The following is a 16838-nucleotide window of genomic DNA, read 5'->3' as shown; positions in this document are numbered from 1 at the left end:
TGCCATATTAGATGTGCTGGGTTACTCTGTTACTGTTGTGCGATACAAATGAGAAGCAATGAGCTTTGCTCATTTCTCATTTCTCTTGGAATACTGCTTATCCTGCTTCAAATTAATTTGCATTTAGGTGTGGGAATTTTACAAACGTGACACAGCAGCTCAAAATATCACTTTTGCCGCATGAGCAAATGTCAGGAAAACTCTCCATCTGCATTCAGAGCAGCACCCAACTGCACTGTTTCCTCCACTAAGTTGGTGTCTGATGTCATTCAAACAAACAGATGCATTCATTTCTTTCTCAGGGTGAAACAGGAAATATTTGTAAGTGACAGCATATTTATCACTCGGTTAGTGCTGGGACCATCCTTGTATCCTATGATTTTTCTCAAACTCCTCAGCTAGAGTAATTTGAAACCCTGCTCAGTAACATTGCTTCATCTGTCCAAATATTACTGGGCTCTTATCAAGGAATTTCCACAAGAATTATGTAAGTGGATGAAGTTCCATGCTAATATTTATTTATTTAACCTCCTAAAGAAATAGCTATACCCTGAGCCTGGATCAACAGTAATTCCTTAATGAAAATGCAATCAAAACCACCATACCCCATCAGAAATAACTGCCTTCTAACCTAATCTGCTTTACAGGTGAGCAAATTCGCTAAACAATCTGTTAAACAAATACTATCCTGTTTACTTTCCACAATGCAAGAAAGGCAAAAGCCAAGAAGCATTCCCAGGAAGAAAAAACCCTTCAGTAATCACTTCATTTTAAACAATCCTAAAAGCAATAATAGAGTGTTTTTCATCTTTGGCTACCACTATCAAACAATTAATGGCTCACAGTAAGCTGAATGTCAAACGAATACTGCAGGTTGTTTGCTGCTATTTATGCCTGTGGAATGCAATTTTGTTTTTCTGCTTATGTCCCATTTCATCAGGTCATATCAAATCATATTTTGTCAGTGTTTATTAATTCAGCTAAATCTAGTCCCATGACACATACTTCATTGCACTTACTATTAAAAGCAAATGTTTTCTGTAGTTCCAGGTGGTTTGTTTTTAAATGTGACTAGATACAGCCGATTAGCCACTGACTTCCATGTGAAATTTATTGCATTTCAAGCATGTTTTTACTTAAAGTGTTGAGCAGTTATTTAAATTAATATTCCCCTTTACTTTTAAATTGCAAACAACAGACTACTAAAGAGAGGATTCCCTCTTTGCAAGAGGAGTAACTTGAGCTAATGCTAATGGGAATTATTGAAGCAGACCGTTAAAGTTCTAGACAGCCTCAAGTTTTCAACAAGACCAAGAAGTACCACTGTGCCACTTAGAGACTATTTTGCAAGAAGTAAAATGTTAGCAAAGAAACATAAGCAATTTATCCTTCTACCCTGCTATTACTAAGTCTCATTTTGGTTGTACACATGCAACAACAAAAAATTAAACATCTACATTGCATTCAGAAAAACAGGGAGGGAAAGAAAGGGATGAAGAGAAAAAAAAAAAATTAACTGGTTTACCTGATACTGTACAACACCTTTCCAGTTTTAGAAATTCTCAGCAACTTGTTGTCTGTTGTGACATCATGGAAATTTGCTCCCTTCTCATTGGCAAAGAATAAATCTGGCTTCCAAATAGAATCCAACATAGAGGGATCCAAATCCAGGGAATCATCAGGATATTCGCTGTAAGCCAGACGTGAGTCATTCCACTGCTGTCTCAAAAAAATGTTCACTCTGTAGTCCTACAGAAATGTCACGTAAAAAGGTTACTAAGCCACCAAAACTGGAAGCCCACTTTAGCTCGCTTTATGTTCTTAGACCTACTGCAGAAGCAGCATTACAGCAAACATTTGTGTTATCCTTTGAACATCAGAGTTGTCATTTGAAAATAAAGTTGTCAAAATGCTGCATTGAACCATACTGACAAAACTGGTACATTTTCCAAATCAAAATTCCTTGAGTGATGAGAAAAATATTAACTGCAATCTCCAAAATTTAATGTAACCCTCTTTCAAATGTTGTGGATTACTGAAGAGATTTATGGAAATTCAAAAAGCATTGCAGCTGAAGAAATACATTTTTATCAAAGATTCTGTAAAATTACCAATTTAAATAAATTGATTCCAATATGTAAGTCATTCACATCTAATGTTCTCATGAATAGTTTTTAAATCCAGTGCAGCCAAAATTGTATAGATGAAATTAAATCACCACTACTTATTTACTACTTGTTTCCTTTTCTTATTTACGGTATGATTTCTGTGTTTGTTCCTTCATTTACTCCTTCCTGTCTGCATCCCTTTAAAATTGGCCTGATTTTATTCTTCTGCTTGGTGGTCTGCAAGTCACAACTGGGAAAGGCAGCAATTACTTAAAGGTTCATTTAGAAGCAACATTAACACTGTGTCAAGAACTGGTTATTAAAGGGGACTGAGAAAAGAGCTTTCAGGTTCTAGACTCTCTGCAGGGAATGGAAAGAAGCAAATGCTTACTCTCCTTATCCCAGGTTTCCAAAGTCAGCAAATAACATCTTCATCTCCCTGAAACTGCTACTTTAAATTTGTTTGTGAACACTCTCTTAGAAATACCATCTACTCTTCCTCTAAAAGAAAAATATTTAATAATATTTGTATTGATTCTATTATCTGAAGGAATGCTTTATCAGATAATTCTGCTGATAGTACAAAGCATTAACATTTAGGATTTGCTTTATGGTAGTGGATGTACATTAAAATGGAAACACTGTGCTTTTGACTTGGAAAATGTATGAGCTGACTGGGTTTTAGTCAGGTAACTGAACTGTATAAAAAAGAGGTTTCACCCTTGAAATGCAGATAAATATTCTCACTCTGATCAGAGCTGCAGAAAGCAACTTGCCCAATATGCAGACTCTGTGAAGGAGCCCCTCCAAGCTTCAGTTTTCACACCCTTTGCTCCTTGGGGTGGTAGTGAGGTGTGCTGCTGCCCTGACAGAACATTTCTGACATCCAAACTGATGCAGATTTTTAACCCAATGGGAAGATGCTTTACAATCTCAGCAGGTGAATGACTTTTCTGTCTTTGTTTTTCATATTCATTTTGCTCTTGGGTAGATGTGATTCAAAACAGGAGTGTTGACTAATCAGAGCAAGACAGACCTGAGAGAGGTCTCAAGAACAGCATTTATTAAAGATATTTACAAAAGCCTGTATCTGTTTTTCACAAGTCATTGTACTTTTTATGATGATCTTATTTCAAACATTTAAATATCAAATAGCTGCTTGCAGTTCTGAGCTTTTAAAATGTCATCACATCTTGTGAGGATACACCATCCATAATCATACCATCCCTTATTTCTTGGTCTTAAAAACTGAGAGTGTGTTATGTTTATAATGTGTCTTCAAGCTTACATTTAAGTATATATGTTTGTCAGAGTTTATATGGGACAGCTTTAGCTGTAAAGCCAGGAATGCACTGATTCTAATTCTGCAGAAAAGAAGGCAGGAGCAACTACTGATAGAATAAAATTCCTACAACTAGTTGTGAGACTGCCTTTAATTCTTCACTGTAATATGATATATAATGAAATCTATGGAAAACAGTGGGATTTTTTTCCCCCATGACATAGATATCATAAATAAGCCAGATTAGTAAATTATATAGAAATATCTAAAAATTATTTGATGAACTTCAGTGGTTGGTGATTTAGATAATAAAAAACAGTCTGAAAAATCTTTATTCATGGAAGAGATTGCATATGATTATATATACTATACCAAAACCATAAATAGTGCCAATAAGTTTACACTCTATTTTTCAATATGTCTCTTCATAAATTTAGAGTTACCAGACCAATAAATTTATAAATACTTTCCCTCTGCAAGCTTTGTTGTTAGAAGCAAAACAGAACTGAAATCTTTGTTTACATCTGATAAGCTTTGCATATATATGTGTAGATATTTTAATGAGAAATAGAAATGTAAATATAACATGCACATCACAAGAACAGCATTATTTTTTCCTCCTGTGCTTGCTGTATAAGCAGTTGAGAGGGGTATGTGTTTACACAGTCAGACCTAATCATGTGCAGAATTTTGAATTTACTTTTCCTGAGCTACCAGTGTAACTATGTTTTGAAGGAAAATTCTCTTGAGAATGGTAGAACAACATGGAGTTGAGGCAGACACTACAGTGTGTATTTTGCAAGGTCCTGAGGGTAGAAGTGGGTGGACTGTAGTAATGCACTCCTACACAACCACAAGTACACCTACTCTGCAAATTCTTTCTGACAGCACCACCATTCTGAACAAGGAGTGCGGACCTGAAGATTCAATCTCACATGCAATACCAGTGTCAGCAATAGCTCAAGACAACTCAGATAAACAGTTTTCCTCTGTTCTCAAGCCATAAGTTCAGAGTACTACAAGTATACTGAAAGAATATTAATCTGCCTAGATTTAGTAGCTCTATCTGAAGATTGAGGGACTTGATCCACAGATATACTTAGTTTGAATTACAGGAATGTAGATGGATACAATTTTTCATCAAATCTAAGTCCATATTCACTGCCCAGAGCAAAGATGGATCCCTTTGGTCTCAGGCACTGCCTGGCAGGACGAGTGCAGGGGAACCCCCTGCCCTGTTCAGTGCTACTTTCTGTCTCTGAACCAGCGCTTGTCTTTGGTCTGAGCTTTCCTCCCACCTTTCCCTCCCACAGCAGTTGAGAAGGATTGCCCAGGAGTTGGATTGGGAGTCTGAAACAAACAGCAGACTTAGCTGGCTTTCCATCAATAGGAAAAGTTTGCCGAAAAGACTACTTCTCTCTCTAAATCATGAAGATGATTGCTAACTGAAAAGTAGTGGTTTGATAACCTATTCCAAGGCCATACAACAGAAAAACCATGGCTACCTATGGGCATAAGCATGCAATGCATCCCCTATGGTTTCAGTGGGAGCCTTTTATTTAGTTCAAAGTACACATGTGAATTAATCAGGATCTAATAAGCTTATTTGTAATTATGGGGTTTTTTTCTCTGAATGGGAGATAGTACCATACAGCCAGCCACAGCAAAGCTTTTTAAATTAAGAAATGGAAATTTCTTATGCTAACATAAGTACTCAAAACACAACTGGAGTTTGAATCATATACCCTGACAGAGAACCTGCTGCACAGTGTCAGTCATTGATTATAGGGCACAATGACGATAATAATGTCCTCACAGTTAGTCATTTCTCTAATTAACAATTAGCTTGTCAATGTACAAACCACTCTTAACTTCCCCTACAGCTGATAGCTAAAAAATCCTGGTCATTAGGAGCACTGAACATCTGAATTCTTTGGGATGCTGCCCAGGCTGATGTAGATTACTCATCTGTGATACTCAACTGCAGTCATTCTACACAGTGAATTTTCTGCTGAATACTGCATGTGTAAATACTTCCAAAAATAGATACAGAGTTTACTCTCATTACTGCTTTAATCAGTGAAGTTATTCAGAAATATCTTTTGCTGTTTCTGTGCAAGTTAGGGCTTATATTAAAAACAAGTGAAACAAAGAAAATTTTCAACTATATCATCTTGACTCTGGCGGGGGTTTTTTTACTATTTTCATTTTGGTATAATATATATGTCATTTAATAAGGAAGAAAAACATTTCTTTTGCAGGAAAAATAATCTATTGGGATACTGTCCCATATGTGCATTACGGAGGAGAAAGACAGTTACATCTGCATTTTGTTTCTCCAGGTCTTTGGGAATAAAACTCATGAAGAGTATATGGAATTCATCCATCTAAATCAACGTAAAACCCTCTCTTATTTCTTAATGTAAGGTTTTAGCTTTTAGAAGAGTGTGCTGAACATTGGAGCTGTGCTGGCTTTTCGCATAGGGAGGAATTTTATCCTGTACTGTGTGTCTCAATCAGAGAATGTTATAATTCTCTGATAAAGTTACTGAGAAACTGGCTTACTGAATTTAGTAGGTCTAGGCCTATGATCCTGTTTGCCATGTTAATTTCTCCTACTGAAAGCTTCTCTGAGCAAGTTTTCATCTTCCAGGTTTCCAATGAACTGTTGTAGATAGTCCAAGTTATATTCTAATAATGTCCTTTCAGAGTGTGTACCTGGTTTCACTAAGCATTCCTCTCCTCTGAGACAGGAGTGTCTCTATTGAATTTGCAATCCAGGCTTTTAAATGAATCATTTGATCTTTTGTCAAAACCATCAAGAGCATTTTATAGGGAAAAATTATTCCTAGGACTCAAACATACTTGTTATTTATCACAAAGATGCCAACAATCTTACCACATGATTATTTCAGAAAGGCAAAGTAGTTGGAACAGTAATTGATGTCTGCCTCTCAGAGCAGACCCCTAAAACTAGTCACAATAGTCATTAAAGAAGCGACAACATTAAGAAAATCAATATCAAATAATTGAACAGCATCTTAGAGAAATCTTTCCATACTTTCAGCAGATAAAATGAACAAAGCAAAATAAGAAAGCCAATAGTCTTTGTTTTCATCTACTTGGATGTTTGGCTGTTTTCAGCAAAATGTGTTAATGAACATTGGAAAGGTGCACATTAACATATTTGATAGAAGGTAAAATGCAATGAGGGGATTTAATCAAAGCAATGAAGGAGTCTAATTAATGCAATCAGCATTAGGTCGTGCAAATATTTTCATTGAATGCCATCTTGTAAAGCTAGTGACGTGCAGGATTTTTGCTACTTAATGCTATGCTGATGTCTCTGCACACTGGGATCAACAGACATGTCTGGGTAAAAATGCTCCATTCACAGCTATCTTCTCAGAATCATTAAAACACAGGAAAACAATTAATGTTTTCCAAAAATAATAAAAATTAAGTCTGTTGAAAATTATGTTAGTTCCTGATATGTTTTTTCCCTGTTATTTTAAAATTGATTTTAGTTTTCTTTTAAGGTGTTTTTAAAATATTACAGATACATCGTCTAAAGCATTAACTTCTCTGTTTTATACCTCTGTATGTTACAGCTTATCATTTACAGCAAAGTCTTTCCCACACTGTTAAAGAAAGCAACCTGGCCTAGCAATAACTTGCCTTTTATCTCTAGAAAACATTAAATAACAGGGTGGGGTTTTTAAATAAAATTGTTTAGGAGCAGAAGATTTGTGTTTCTACATTCTTTAATCACCACTTACTAAAATGGTGGCATGAATTACAATTGAATCTAAATTAATATTAAACAAAATACAAAAGTTAGGCTAAAGATCTTCTCTTCCTTCAAAACACAAGGCCTGTAGGGCAGTATCTATTTCATTTTTTAAAAAAGCCCTACTTTTTTGGTTTACTCCAAGTGGGTAGCAAGTTTATTTTAATCACCAAGTTCTCAGTCCTACAGGACGCCAAGCACCTTTATTGCCTCTGGCTTCAGCAAATCCAGAAAGACCTGGATGCTGTGTAGGAATCTCTGGAAAACAGAGCTGTGAAACTACATTGCAATTTCTTCAAAAGTGCCATAGATATGAACATGTAATAATTATTATGGGTTTATCACCTTATTGTGATAAATCTGTCAAGAATATCTCTGTGGATTAACCCAAATAGTCAGGTGTATGTAGGCTTGAATAAAAAATAGATCTTTTTTATTCACTTTTGAAAAAATTAATAAACCCATCATCTTTTTAAATGGAATTAGAATTTTTTTTTTCTTAGCAAATATTGAAAAGAGATAGTAGACTGATAGACTTCTAGGCTAAAAAAAAATTTAAAATAAGTTGGATGAAAATTTTAATTTTTTTCTTAGTTTGATTTTGTTTATCCTATATTTTGCAATTTTTAAAATGAAAATCTAACTTTTTTTTTTCCTTTACTGTGTTCTTTGCATTTAGTCAAAATACAAATTTCAGTCAGGTGGAATCCCATCGTTTCCTAGTACTAATTTAACCTCAAAATACATAAGCCTTATACCCACATGTTCTAGTCATTTGACTCAAGCTTTACAGTTCTGTGACTGATGTGGCTGCAATTCACAGAGATCCATCTCAGTTAAACAAGACCACTTTCTGCAGCAGAAGGTAATTCAGCATGTGGTGTAAAATGCACTCAAATATGGTGCACTTGGCAGGGAAGCCCACAGCTGAGCTCCAGCCATTCCTCTGCCTCTTCAGAGCTAATGAAATCTGAGAAAGCAGGTTTGCACACACCTGTATTTGCTGCCATCACAGTCACTACAGACTGCATGTGTTTAGACTTGATAGGTAAGTTTAATATATATACATATATATATATACACACACTATTTTATATATTTATAGATATTATTTTATATTTATTTTATGTTATTTTATCTTGGTTTTAGTAGGTTTTTAGTAGCTTCATAACTTAGTAAATGTCCCCACATCCTGAGCATCTCTATTCTACATAATATCCCACTCCTTCACAAGATGGCTTCAATGATCAGTCCCACTCACCATTGTAGTTTCTGCTATTGAACCAAAGCTGTTGATAAATATGTTGCAGGTAACATTTACAGGAGGACCTGCAAGTTGAACAATAAATAGAAAAATTGACAGGTTGTGTTCATGACATATATTAAGTATTGTTGTTCTCTTGCCAATGGCATCATAGCACTTACCATTGTGGTTTCTGTGACTGATCCAAAACTGTTGATAAAAATATTGCAAGTAACGTTTACTGGAGGACCTGTGGAATGCAATAAAAATGTTGCAATATACATTGAAACAAAAGTACAGATCCCTCAGCCTCCGTACAATCTGGTACAGATGTGGCTGAAAACAAGCAAAAAGTGAGTTTTCCCAAACAGCTCACGTAAATTTTGATCAAAAGAAAAACATTATCAACATTAATTTATTTAACCTAGTTTCACTGAAGGTTGTTATATAAATACACAGAACTACATTCTTGCATTTAGAGATTCACAAGAGAGTTGAGTGAGGGTTTTCTTATCCACAGTACTAGCGCAGAATATACTTTAGGACTGCAACCACTCCTCTCTCTCTTCTCCCTTCCTACAGAACATAAAGTTAAGAGGTTATCTCTCCACATTTACTCCACTGTAGGCAAAGGTTTGCCTCTGAAATTCCCAACAAGGGAAATTTTCACATTGACTCCAGTCTTCAAGCATCTCTTCGTGCACCTGATCTGGAAGTGTCTGGCTTGCCATTACCAAATATTTTAGCAATATCTGTTCTGGCTTGAACAGATAGCTTTCATTAAACAGCTATTTGTATTCTCTTCCCTCCCACCACCTTTGCTGTTATTCAGCAGTCACTGACGTGTGGCAGAATGAATGGGGACTTAATATTTAATTAGTTGCCTATTAGCCTCTTAATTTTTTAGGTGTGATGAAATAAACCAGGGTTCTCAACAAAATCAAAAAGGATAAATACTAAGGGCCTAAATTTCAGTGACACAGAAGCTGGTACAAGCACCGAGTATCAAGTACTTTCTTCTTTCTTTTGCCATTTTTTTAATCACATCAAATTCCTTAAAAATGAAAAAATGTCAGTGCAGAGAACATAAATATCCCCATTTGATTTACAATTCAGATATGAAATGTATTTACAAAAGATGGAAACATTATTACTTTGAAAAATGGAAGAATAAACTAATGAGTCCAGTGAAACCCATTGTCCACTGCCTGACTGCTAGACTAGCCACCTTAAAGGAAACAATCATGTTGGTTTTGGGAATAAAAACCACAACAGTAACATGTTTTGAGGCTGTTAAATTCCAATGAAGTGTGTTGTTCAACTCGGTTTTTTACAAGTATTGGCTTTAAAACACTTTCTTTTTATCTTGCAAATGTGTTTTCATTTCCAATACCAAGTCAAAAACAAGACAAGTAGTCTGCTATTTTCCCTCCATATTATAATTTTTTTTCCTTTGAATTGGTGGTATTCCTACTAGCTAGGCACCTTGAACAATGTGTTTCTCTTTATCCCAACATACTGAATCATTGAATCACTGAATCACTGAAGCTGGAAGGAATCTCTGGAGATCGCCCAGTCCCTCTTGTCCCAGAGCACGATCATCTGGAGAAGGTTGCTCAGGACTGTGCCACATCAGACTTTGAATATATCCAGAGATGAACACTCCACAGCTTCTCTAGGCAACCTGTGCCAGTGTGCAGTCACCCTCACAGCAAAATGCTTCTCTTATATTAAAGGGGAATTTTGTGTGTTTCAGCTTGTGTCCACTGCCTCTTGTCCTGTAACTAGGCACTGCTGAGAAGAATCTGGCTACCTCTTCTTTACTTACACCTCATCAGTTATCCATGCACATGGCTGAGATTCCCCAGAACCATTTTTCCCCACGCTGAGTGGTCTCAGCAATCTCAGACTCTTCTTGTATGACAGGTCCTCCAGCTTCTTAACTACCTTCATAACATTTTGCTGGACCTGTAGCAGTAAGTCCATGTCTCTCTCATATGGGGGAGCCCAGAGCTGGAGTCAGCATTCCAGATGTGTCTCACCAGTTCTGGGCAGAGCAAAGTATCCCTTCCCCCAGCCTGCTGGCCATGCTCTGCCTAATGCAGCCCAAGAGTCCATTCTCCAATGCCTTTGCTGCAGGAGCATGTTGCTGGCTCCTGTTCAACTTGGTGTCTACCAGGAGCCCCATGGCCTTTTCTGCAAATCTGCATTCCAGCTAGGAGTCTTCCAGATTGTTCCTTCCAAGGTGCAGGACGGCATTCCCTTTGCTGAACACAGTGAGGTCCTCTTGGCACATTTCTGCGGCTTTTCCTGGTCCCTCTGAATATCAGGAAACTCTCTAGGGCATCAACGATTCCTCACAGTCTTCTCTATCCTGCACATTAGTTGAGGGTGCACCACGTCCCATCATCCAGGTAATGAATGAGGATGTTAAACAGTACTGGCCCGGTACTGTGCCTGTGGTACAACAGTAGGGACTGACCACCAGCTGGACTTTGTGCTGCTGATCACAACCCTTTGAGCATTGTAATTCAGTCAGTTTTCCATGCCCATTTAGCTGGTCTGTTCCAATAGTCTGCTCCATGTTGCGAGAGACAGTAACAAAAGCCTTGCTAGAGTTTAGATATACACTGCTCTGCCCTGATTCATGGAGCCTTTCAAGTTGCTGTAGAAGGCTACTAGAATTCCAAGGAATGATTTCCCCTTGAGAAGTCCACGTTGACTACAACCACTCATCTTCCTGTCCTTCATGTCTGGAAATGGCTTCAAAAAGGATTTGCTCCAGGCTTTGAGGTATGGCTGGCCAGCCTGTAACTCCTATATTCTCCTGCTTGTCTTTTTTAGGGATAGGAGTGACATTTCTTTTTACCACAAGATTAGGAACCTCCACCAGTTACCATGACCTTTTAAAGATAATTAAGAATGCAACCACCCAGCTTCCACAGCTATGTTAAGCACTTGTGGGTGTTTCCTGTGTGGTCTCATGTACTTGTCTGTGTCCAGTTTGCCTACATGCTCTGTAGCCTAATTCTTCACCACTAAGTTTATTGATTTGGACTTTTTTACAGGTTTCAGTGGCATGGGATTCCTGAAGACCATTCTTGATGGTGAAAACTGTGGAGAAGGAGGCTCACAGCTGTTGTCTTGCAAAGGCCAGCATATGTGAGCATCACAGTTCCAGGTTCTGAGTGTCAGCCGAACCTTATAAAGATGCTTAACTACGTTAGGAAAACATGGCTTATGTATGTTAGGAAATATGCTGCCACATCACAGACTGCAGTCCAGATGTGCAGGAGTAGGTACATGCCAGAGCACTTTATTTTACTGTCAATACCTTCCTCCGTTTCCATACTTAATTATGATGTCTTTTACTTGCCTTCTGCTGGTAGAAGTGGAACACTATAAGAACTCAGTAAACTCAGTAAAAAAAAAAGACCAGTTTTTTTCCTCATCTGAGGAACTTGAATATAAATGTCTATGGACCTGATTAGGTGCATCCCAGAGTCTTCAGGGAATTGACTGATGTAGTTCTCAAATTACTGTGCATGATATTTGAAAAGCCATGGCAATCAGGGGAAGTTCTTGGTGACTGGCAAACCCGTTTTTAAAATGGGAGTCAAGGGCACCCTGGGAACTACTGACCTGTTAGCCTGACTTCTGTGCTTGTGAAGATCATGGAACAGATCCCCTTGGGAGCTGTGCTAAGGCATATGGAGAACAGGGAGGTGATTTGGGACAGCCAGCACGGCTTCAACAAGGGCATGGCACATCTTGCCTGACCAACTTAGTGGCCTTCTATGGTACAGTGACCATCAGTGGTCAAGGAAAGGGCTACAGATGTAATTTATCTAGACTTCTGTAAGGCCTTTGACACAGTCACCCAAAACATCCTGCTCTGGGAATTGAAAAGGTATGTAAAATTTGTTCAGCCTGGAGAAGAGACACCTTATTGTGACTTTTCAATACCTAAAGCAGGCCTGTAAGAAAGATAGGAACAAATTTTTTTAGTGGGGGATTCTGTGGTAGGACAAGGGGTAATGGTAAGCTAAAACACACTTCATCCTATGAGATTTTTCTAATCTAATATTTCAATTAAAATGAAAGAAGCAAACTTCTGTGAAGCACAGCCAAGGTTTCAGGACACAATCTAAAAATCTCCAAAGGCAAGGGAAATAATTAATTTGACTTTACTGACTAAAATCTAAAAAGAGCTGACATTACCTACAAAAAATTAAGCAAAGTATACTTTATAACTAAATCCTTTTCTCCCCCTAATTTTCCTTTTGTCACTTCCAATGCAGCAAGGTAACAGTCCAGGTGCCTTTCAGGGACATTCAGGATAATCAAAATGTTCTTTGAGTCATAAGGAAAATGTTTCTCAAAAGGACTCAGAAAAAAACCCACCAAACCACGGCCAAACCAGGCAGCTAATGTTCAAATCAACCAGAAAGTAAATGTCTGCTATTCTGATAAACAGCTAAGATATGGCTTCTGTTCCCTTCAGCGCCCTATCCCCTGCTTCCCCAGAGGGGCTAGGGCTGCTGCTGCTGCTGCCAGTCCACAGGGCTCTCTGATACACTGCCTTCTTGAAAAACCCTGACATTAGAATGTGTCACACACCTCCTGGGGCTTCGGGGCACTTAACACTTACAGAAAGTCCCTGGCACTCATTGGCTTACTTTACCCACAAGAAACCTGAATACACAAAATATTGCCCTGAATGTGCTCAGCATGTTGCCTCAAAACTCCCGTACCCAAGGTGCCTGTGATCTTATTGCCATCTGTCTAGAGAATGAATCTTTTCCTTATCAGCTGCCAGAGGAGGTAAATCCATCCCAGTGTGCAGAACAGTTCCCATATGGAGTGATGGGTGCTGAAAGAAATACATTTGAGCCCCATCCAGCTCCTAACTCCAGCCTCTGCTAAATATTCTTCAGTATTGATAGCACACAGTCACAAATCTTTCTTCATTGGGTATGTTCTTGAGAAGATTTGCTTGTACTCTTTCCCTGAAGATGATCTTAACTGCAGTTAATCATCTACATCCTCAAGTTCATCCCAACGCTTGTCTTTTTTGATGTACAGTTTCCAGGTCACACCTGGCAGACTTTTCACATTAATTCAAACAATATAGCTAAATTGTCCTTAGTGGGAAGGGAATATTATAATCATACAGGAGATTTAAAATGATACCTGTGCACTTGCCAATTTTCTTTGATATGTGTATTTATTAAGGGATTTATTAAGGGATTTTGTAAGGCAAACTAAAGTACAGTACACACAGAGAACTATGGGCAAAGCAGAGACATGTGGAAGCAAAAAATAAAAGATAACGAGGCAGAGCCACCTTATGAATGACAGTGGAAATATTGGCAAGATATTTACAGATCTGTGAAGAATCTTGTATCTTTTTCTATAAGTAGTGTTTTCTGATCTATCTTCTCAATTCAACCCTTGTGCCAATGCAGAGGTTTTTTTCTCACTATCTCAAATGGTTTATTTTGTGTATACAGAGGAGAAAGATGAGCCAAACCTCCCGTCTCCCCTTACCATGGAGAACAGGATAATTAGGACTATTTGAAAAGACTAAAATCAATCCCACCTGAGAGTGGAGATAGAGCAGGGATCCAGGAACAGAACCAAGGAGCTAAGTAGGGAGGCAGTGATCCCACCAGGGACTGAGAATCCCATTGTCTGTAGGACAGGGATTTCATGTCAGAGCTCCAACAAGGGAGGTGATTAAAATGTGGATGGTGGCAGGACAAACACCCACATGCTAACCTGAGCACTAGTAACACACCTCCTAAGACAGCAGGGGAGGATTGGGGAACTTGCTGGAGATGGTTTTTTAAATGCAAGTTCTGATGACAGCTGGGGTTTCAGAAACCATTTATCCCCAACCAAACTGAACAGCCTCCAACATCCATCAGAGTCCTCATGAGACCTGAAATGGAGCTAACCCCTATGGAGGCCTCTGCTTTTGCAGCTGCATTATTACAGGTGCCTGAATAACCACTTCAAGAGCTTGCCAAGGCACCTCTCCATGGCCCTGCAGGCACATCCTTGTAAGTCAGACAAGGATAAACTGCTGCTGGGACACCTCAGCTGGCCATGGTCATTAGACAGGGACAAGTTGTTCATCATCCCAGCTCCTTCCCTGATCAGAGTGTAGCACACAGGAGAACAACTGGAGAAGTGCCTTCAAAGCCAGCTCAGCCAGTCCTGTGGCCAGTGACCATGAGTGTTGGGCCAGAGATACAAAGGTGGCTTTGATGCACTGAAAACGTTCCTCTGAGACATGGGGAACCTGCATCTACTCTAGAAGTAGTGCAGCTGAACACTTGTTTCCAAGGGCCCATTTAATGTGTAGTCCAAACCATGATGAGAAAATTCACACAATTTAATGAGTTTGCTTAAGGTTTTAGTAAGCAATCAGGAGGCAGACCACAGGTAGACTTTTTTTGCAAGCACCTAGGTAAGATTTCTCTCTTTCCCTATCATTTTGCCTTTGGGCAAAACCAATCTTTCCCTCTATTTAAACACCATCATCTCATTAGGGTCTTAACAGCTCAGTCAGAGGAAGCAAAATTAATGGCACCAGGACAACATAGTTACCCTAAGGCTTACAAATCTAGGTGACATTTTTTGCTCAGTGGTGATGCCTTCCTTCTATGAGTTTGTCTTTCTGTGGGATTTTTGTCAAGTTCATCACTCTGACTGCTTAAGTATAATCATGCCCAGTAAACACAGAATTCCTTCTTCCTTAGAAGTGTTCAACACAATCAAATGTGGATTATTAAGTTTATGTCACTTATAACTAATTCATGATAATAATACCTACTAAATAAACAAGCAAAAAACCCTGCAAATTAAAAAATACAAAACTAAAAACAGCAGTAAAAAAACTCACACAAAAACCCAAAACAAACAAAACAAACAAAAAAAAAAAACCCCAAACAAATAAAACCCAACAACAACAAAACAAACAAGTAAAACCAAAAAATACAAACCCAAAAATCCACAAGGCCAGAGGTCTCAATAAATGCAGTAATTGTATGGTATTTTGCACTGATTCAATTTGCTGGTAAACTCAAATAAAGACAAAATTATTGTTCTGCTTCATCAAGCTAAAACCAACATCCTCTGAAAGTTCATCTGTCATATGTAATAACTTAGCTTGCTGAGAATGCCATTTGCCCTGGTAGGAATATGGCAATGATTTTGGGTGCTTACTGTTGCATTCAAGACTCAGAATTGTATTTTGTGTAATCAATATATATTTATGACCAACAGACTGAGGCTAAGAGTCACAAAAGCACTCAGAGAACCAAAGAAAAACCTGAAGAGATCTTTAGGTGTCTAAAATCTTTTTAGGACTCTCATTCCCATCAATATTACTCAGTCCAAGAATTACCAAGTGTCTAGAAATACATGTGAGCAATACCATTTATGAAAATGGTATCTTTCCAACTGGGGGAGACACAACATGCCCTACCCATAGAAGGTGAGATATAGAGGCAATACTGGATGGAATCAGCATGACAGATAGCAGAAAGTACAATTTTTCCCTAGTTCCAGCTGCCTATTTCCAGAAGTGCACATGCAGGCACACATGCAAATACACATGAACAAACAAACAAAAAGAGAACTCTATCTTACATCAAGATAAAAGCTGCTTCCTTGCACTAGCTTGAGAAAGCATCTAAGCAAGAATGTGGCCCTATGAGATGACCTGGATGCCAAAAGGGCATGTGATATTCCAGAATTGAACACTCTTCTTCAGCAAAACACCACTGAGGCCTCCCAAGACAAATCCTCCAGTGATTGTCAGGTTCAGGTGATCACAGGAAGAGTCTCAGAAAGAAAATTCTCTGTAAAAATTACAGCTAAAGCCATCCCTCTCTATATATATACATTGACACAGTTTGAGCTCAAACAGTGAATAGTCAATTTCTGAAGTGGTATGTGAGTTTTCAGCTGTGGGACTATTGCTGAATGTAACCGGAGTCAAGCTGGTAAAATCCTATCAACATTTCAAGGAAGGAGAATCCCTGCTAAGATGCACTTTTTTGTGCCTTAAAGCTCTTGTGAAAATTGTTGGATCGGCATGCTTCACCTTCAGTGAATGCTTTCGTCCATAGACCCAGCTATGGCAGAGGAAGGTAAGTCTCACTCTACAAAGCCCCTTCAGTTCTGCATTTGGCATTACAGGATAGTCCATATGATGTATTCATTCTTCCCTGACTCTTTCTGCTGAGGCTGATAACAGGAACATGCATTACTGTCAGCTCTGGGTTACAGTGGGATATATCCACACAGGTTATCTAATAGACACTGAACAAGAACAATTTTTGGGCACTATTTCATTTCGCTTCACAAACCAGGAGTTCAGAAAAGGAAAGCCCATTAAACAGT

At 38.3% G+C, this 16838-nt stretch overlaps 1 protein-coding gene across 4 annotated transcripts in view; it reads right to left on the bottom strand.

Moving 5' to 3' along the window:
* Positions 1-16838, bottom strand: part of GLRA2 (glycine receptor alpha 2) — a 129212-nt gene that overhangs the window by 88492 nt on the left and 23882 nt on the right. For 3 of the 4 annotated variants that reach the window (XM_066176852.1, XM_066176851.1, XM_066176849.1), the window contains exons 3-4: positions 8606-8673; positions 1526-1749 (exon numbers count right to left, since the gene is read on the bottom strand). In XM_066176852.1, coding sequence (XP_066032949.1) covers positions 1526-1749; positions 8606-8673 — 292 coding nt within the window. Of the gene's footprint in view, positions 1-1525; positions 1750-8441; positions 8510-8605; positions 8674-16838 lie in introns of all 4 variants that reach the window. The other variant, XM_066176850.1, reaches the window with a different exon arrangement.

Source organism: Chamaea fasciata, unplaced genomic scaffold (assembly GCF_029207755.1).
Source record: "Chamaea fasciata isolate MVZ Bird 193981 ecotype frontalis unplaced genomic scaffold, bChaFas1.0.hap1 SCAF_2, whole genome shotgun sequence".
NCBI lineage: Eukaryota > Metazoa > Chordata > Aves > Passeriformes > Sylviidae > Chamaea > Chamaea fasciata.
This window is presented reverse-complemented; position numbering and strand designations above follow the sequence as displayed.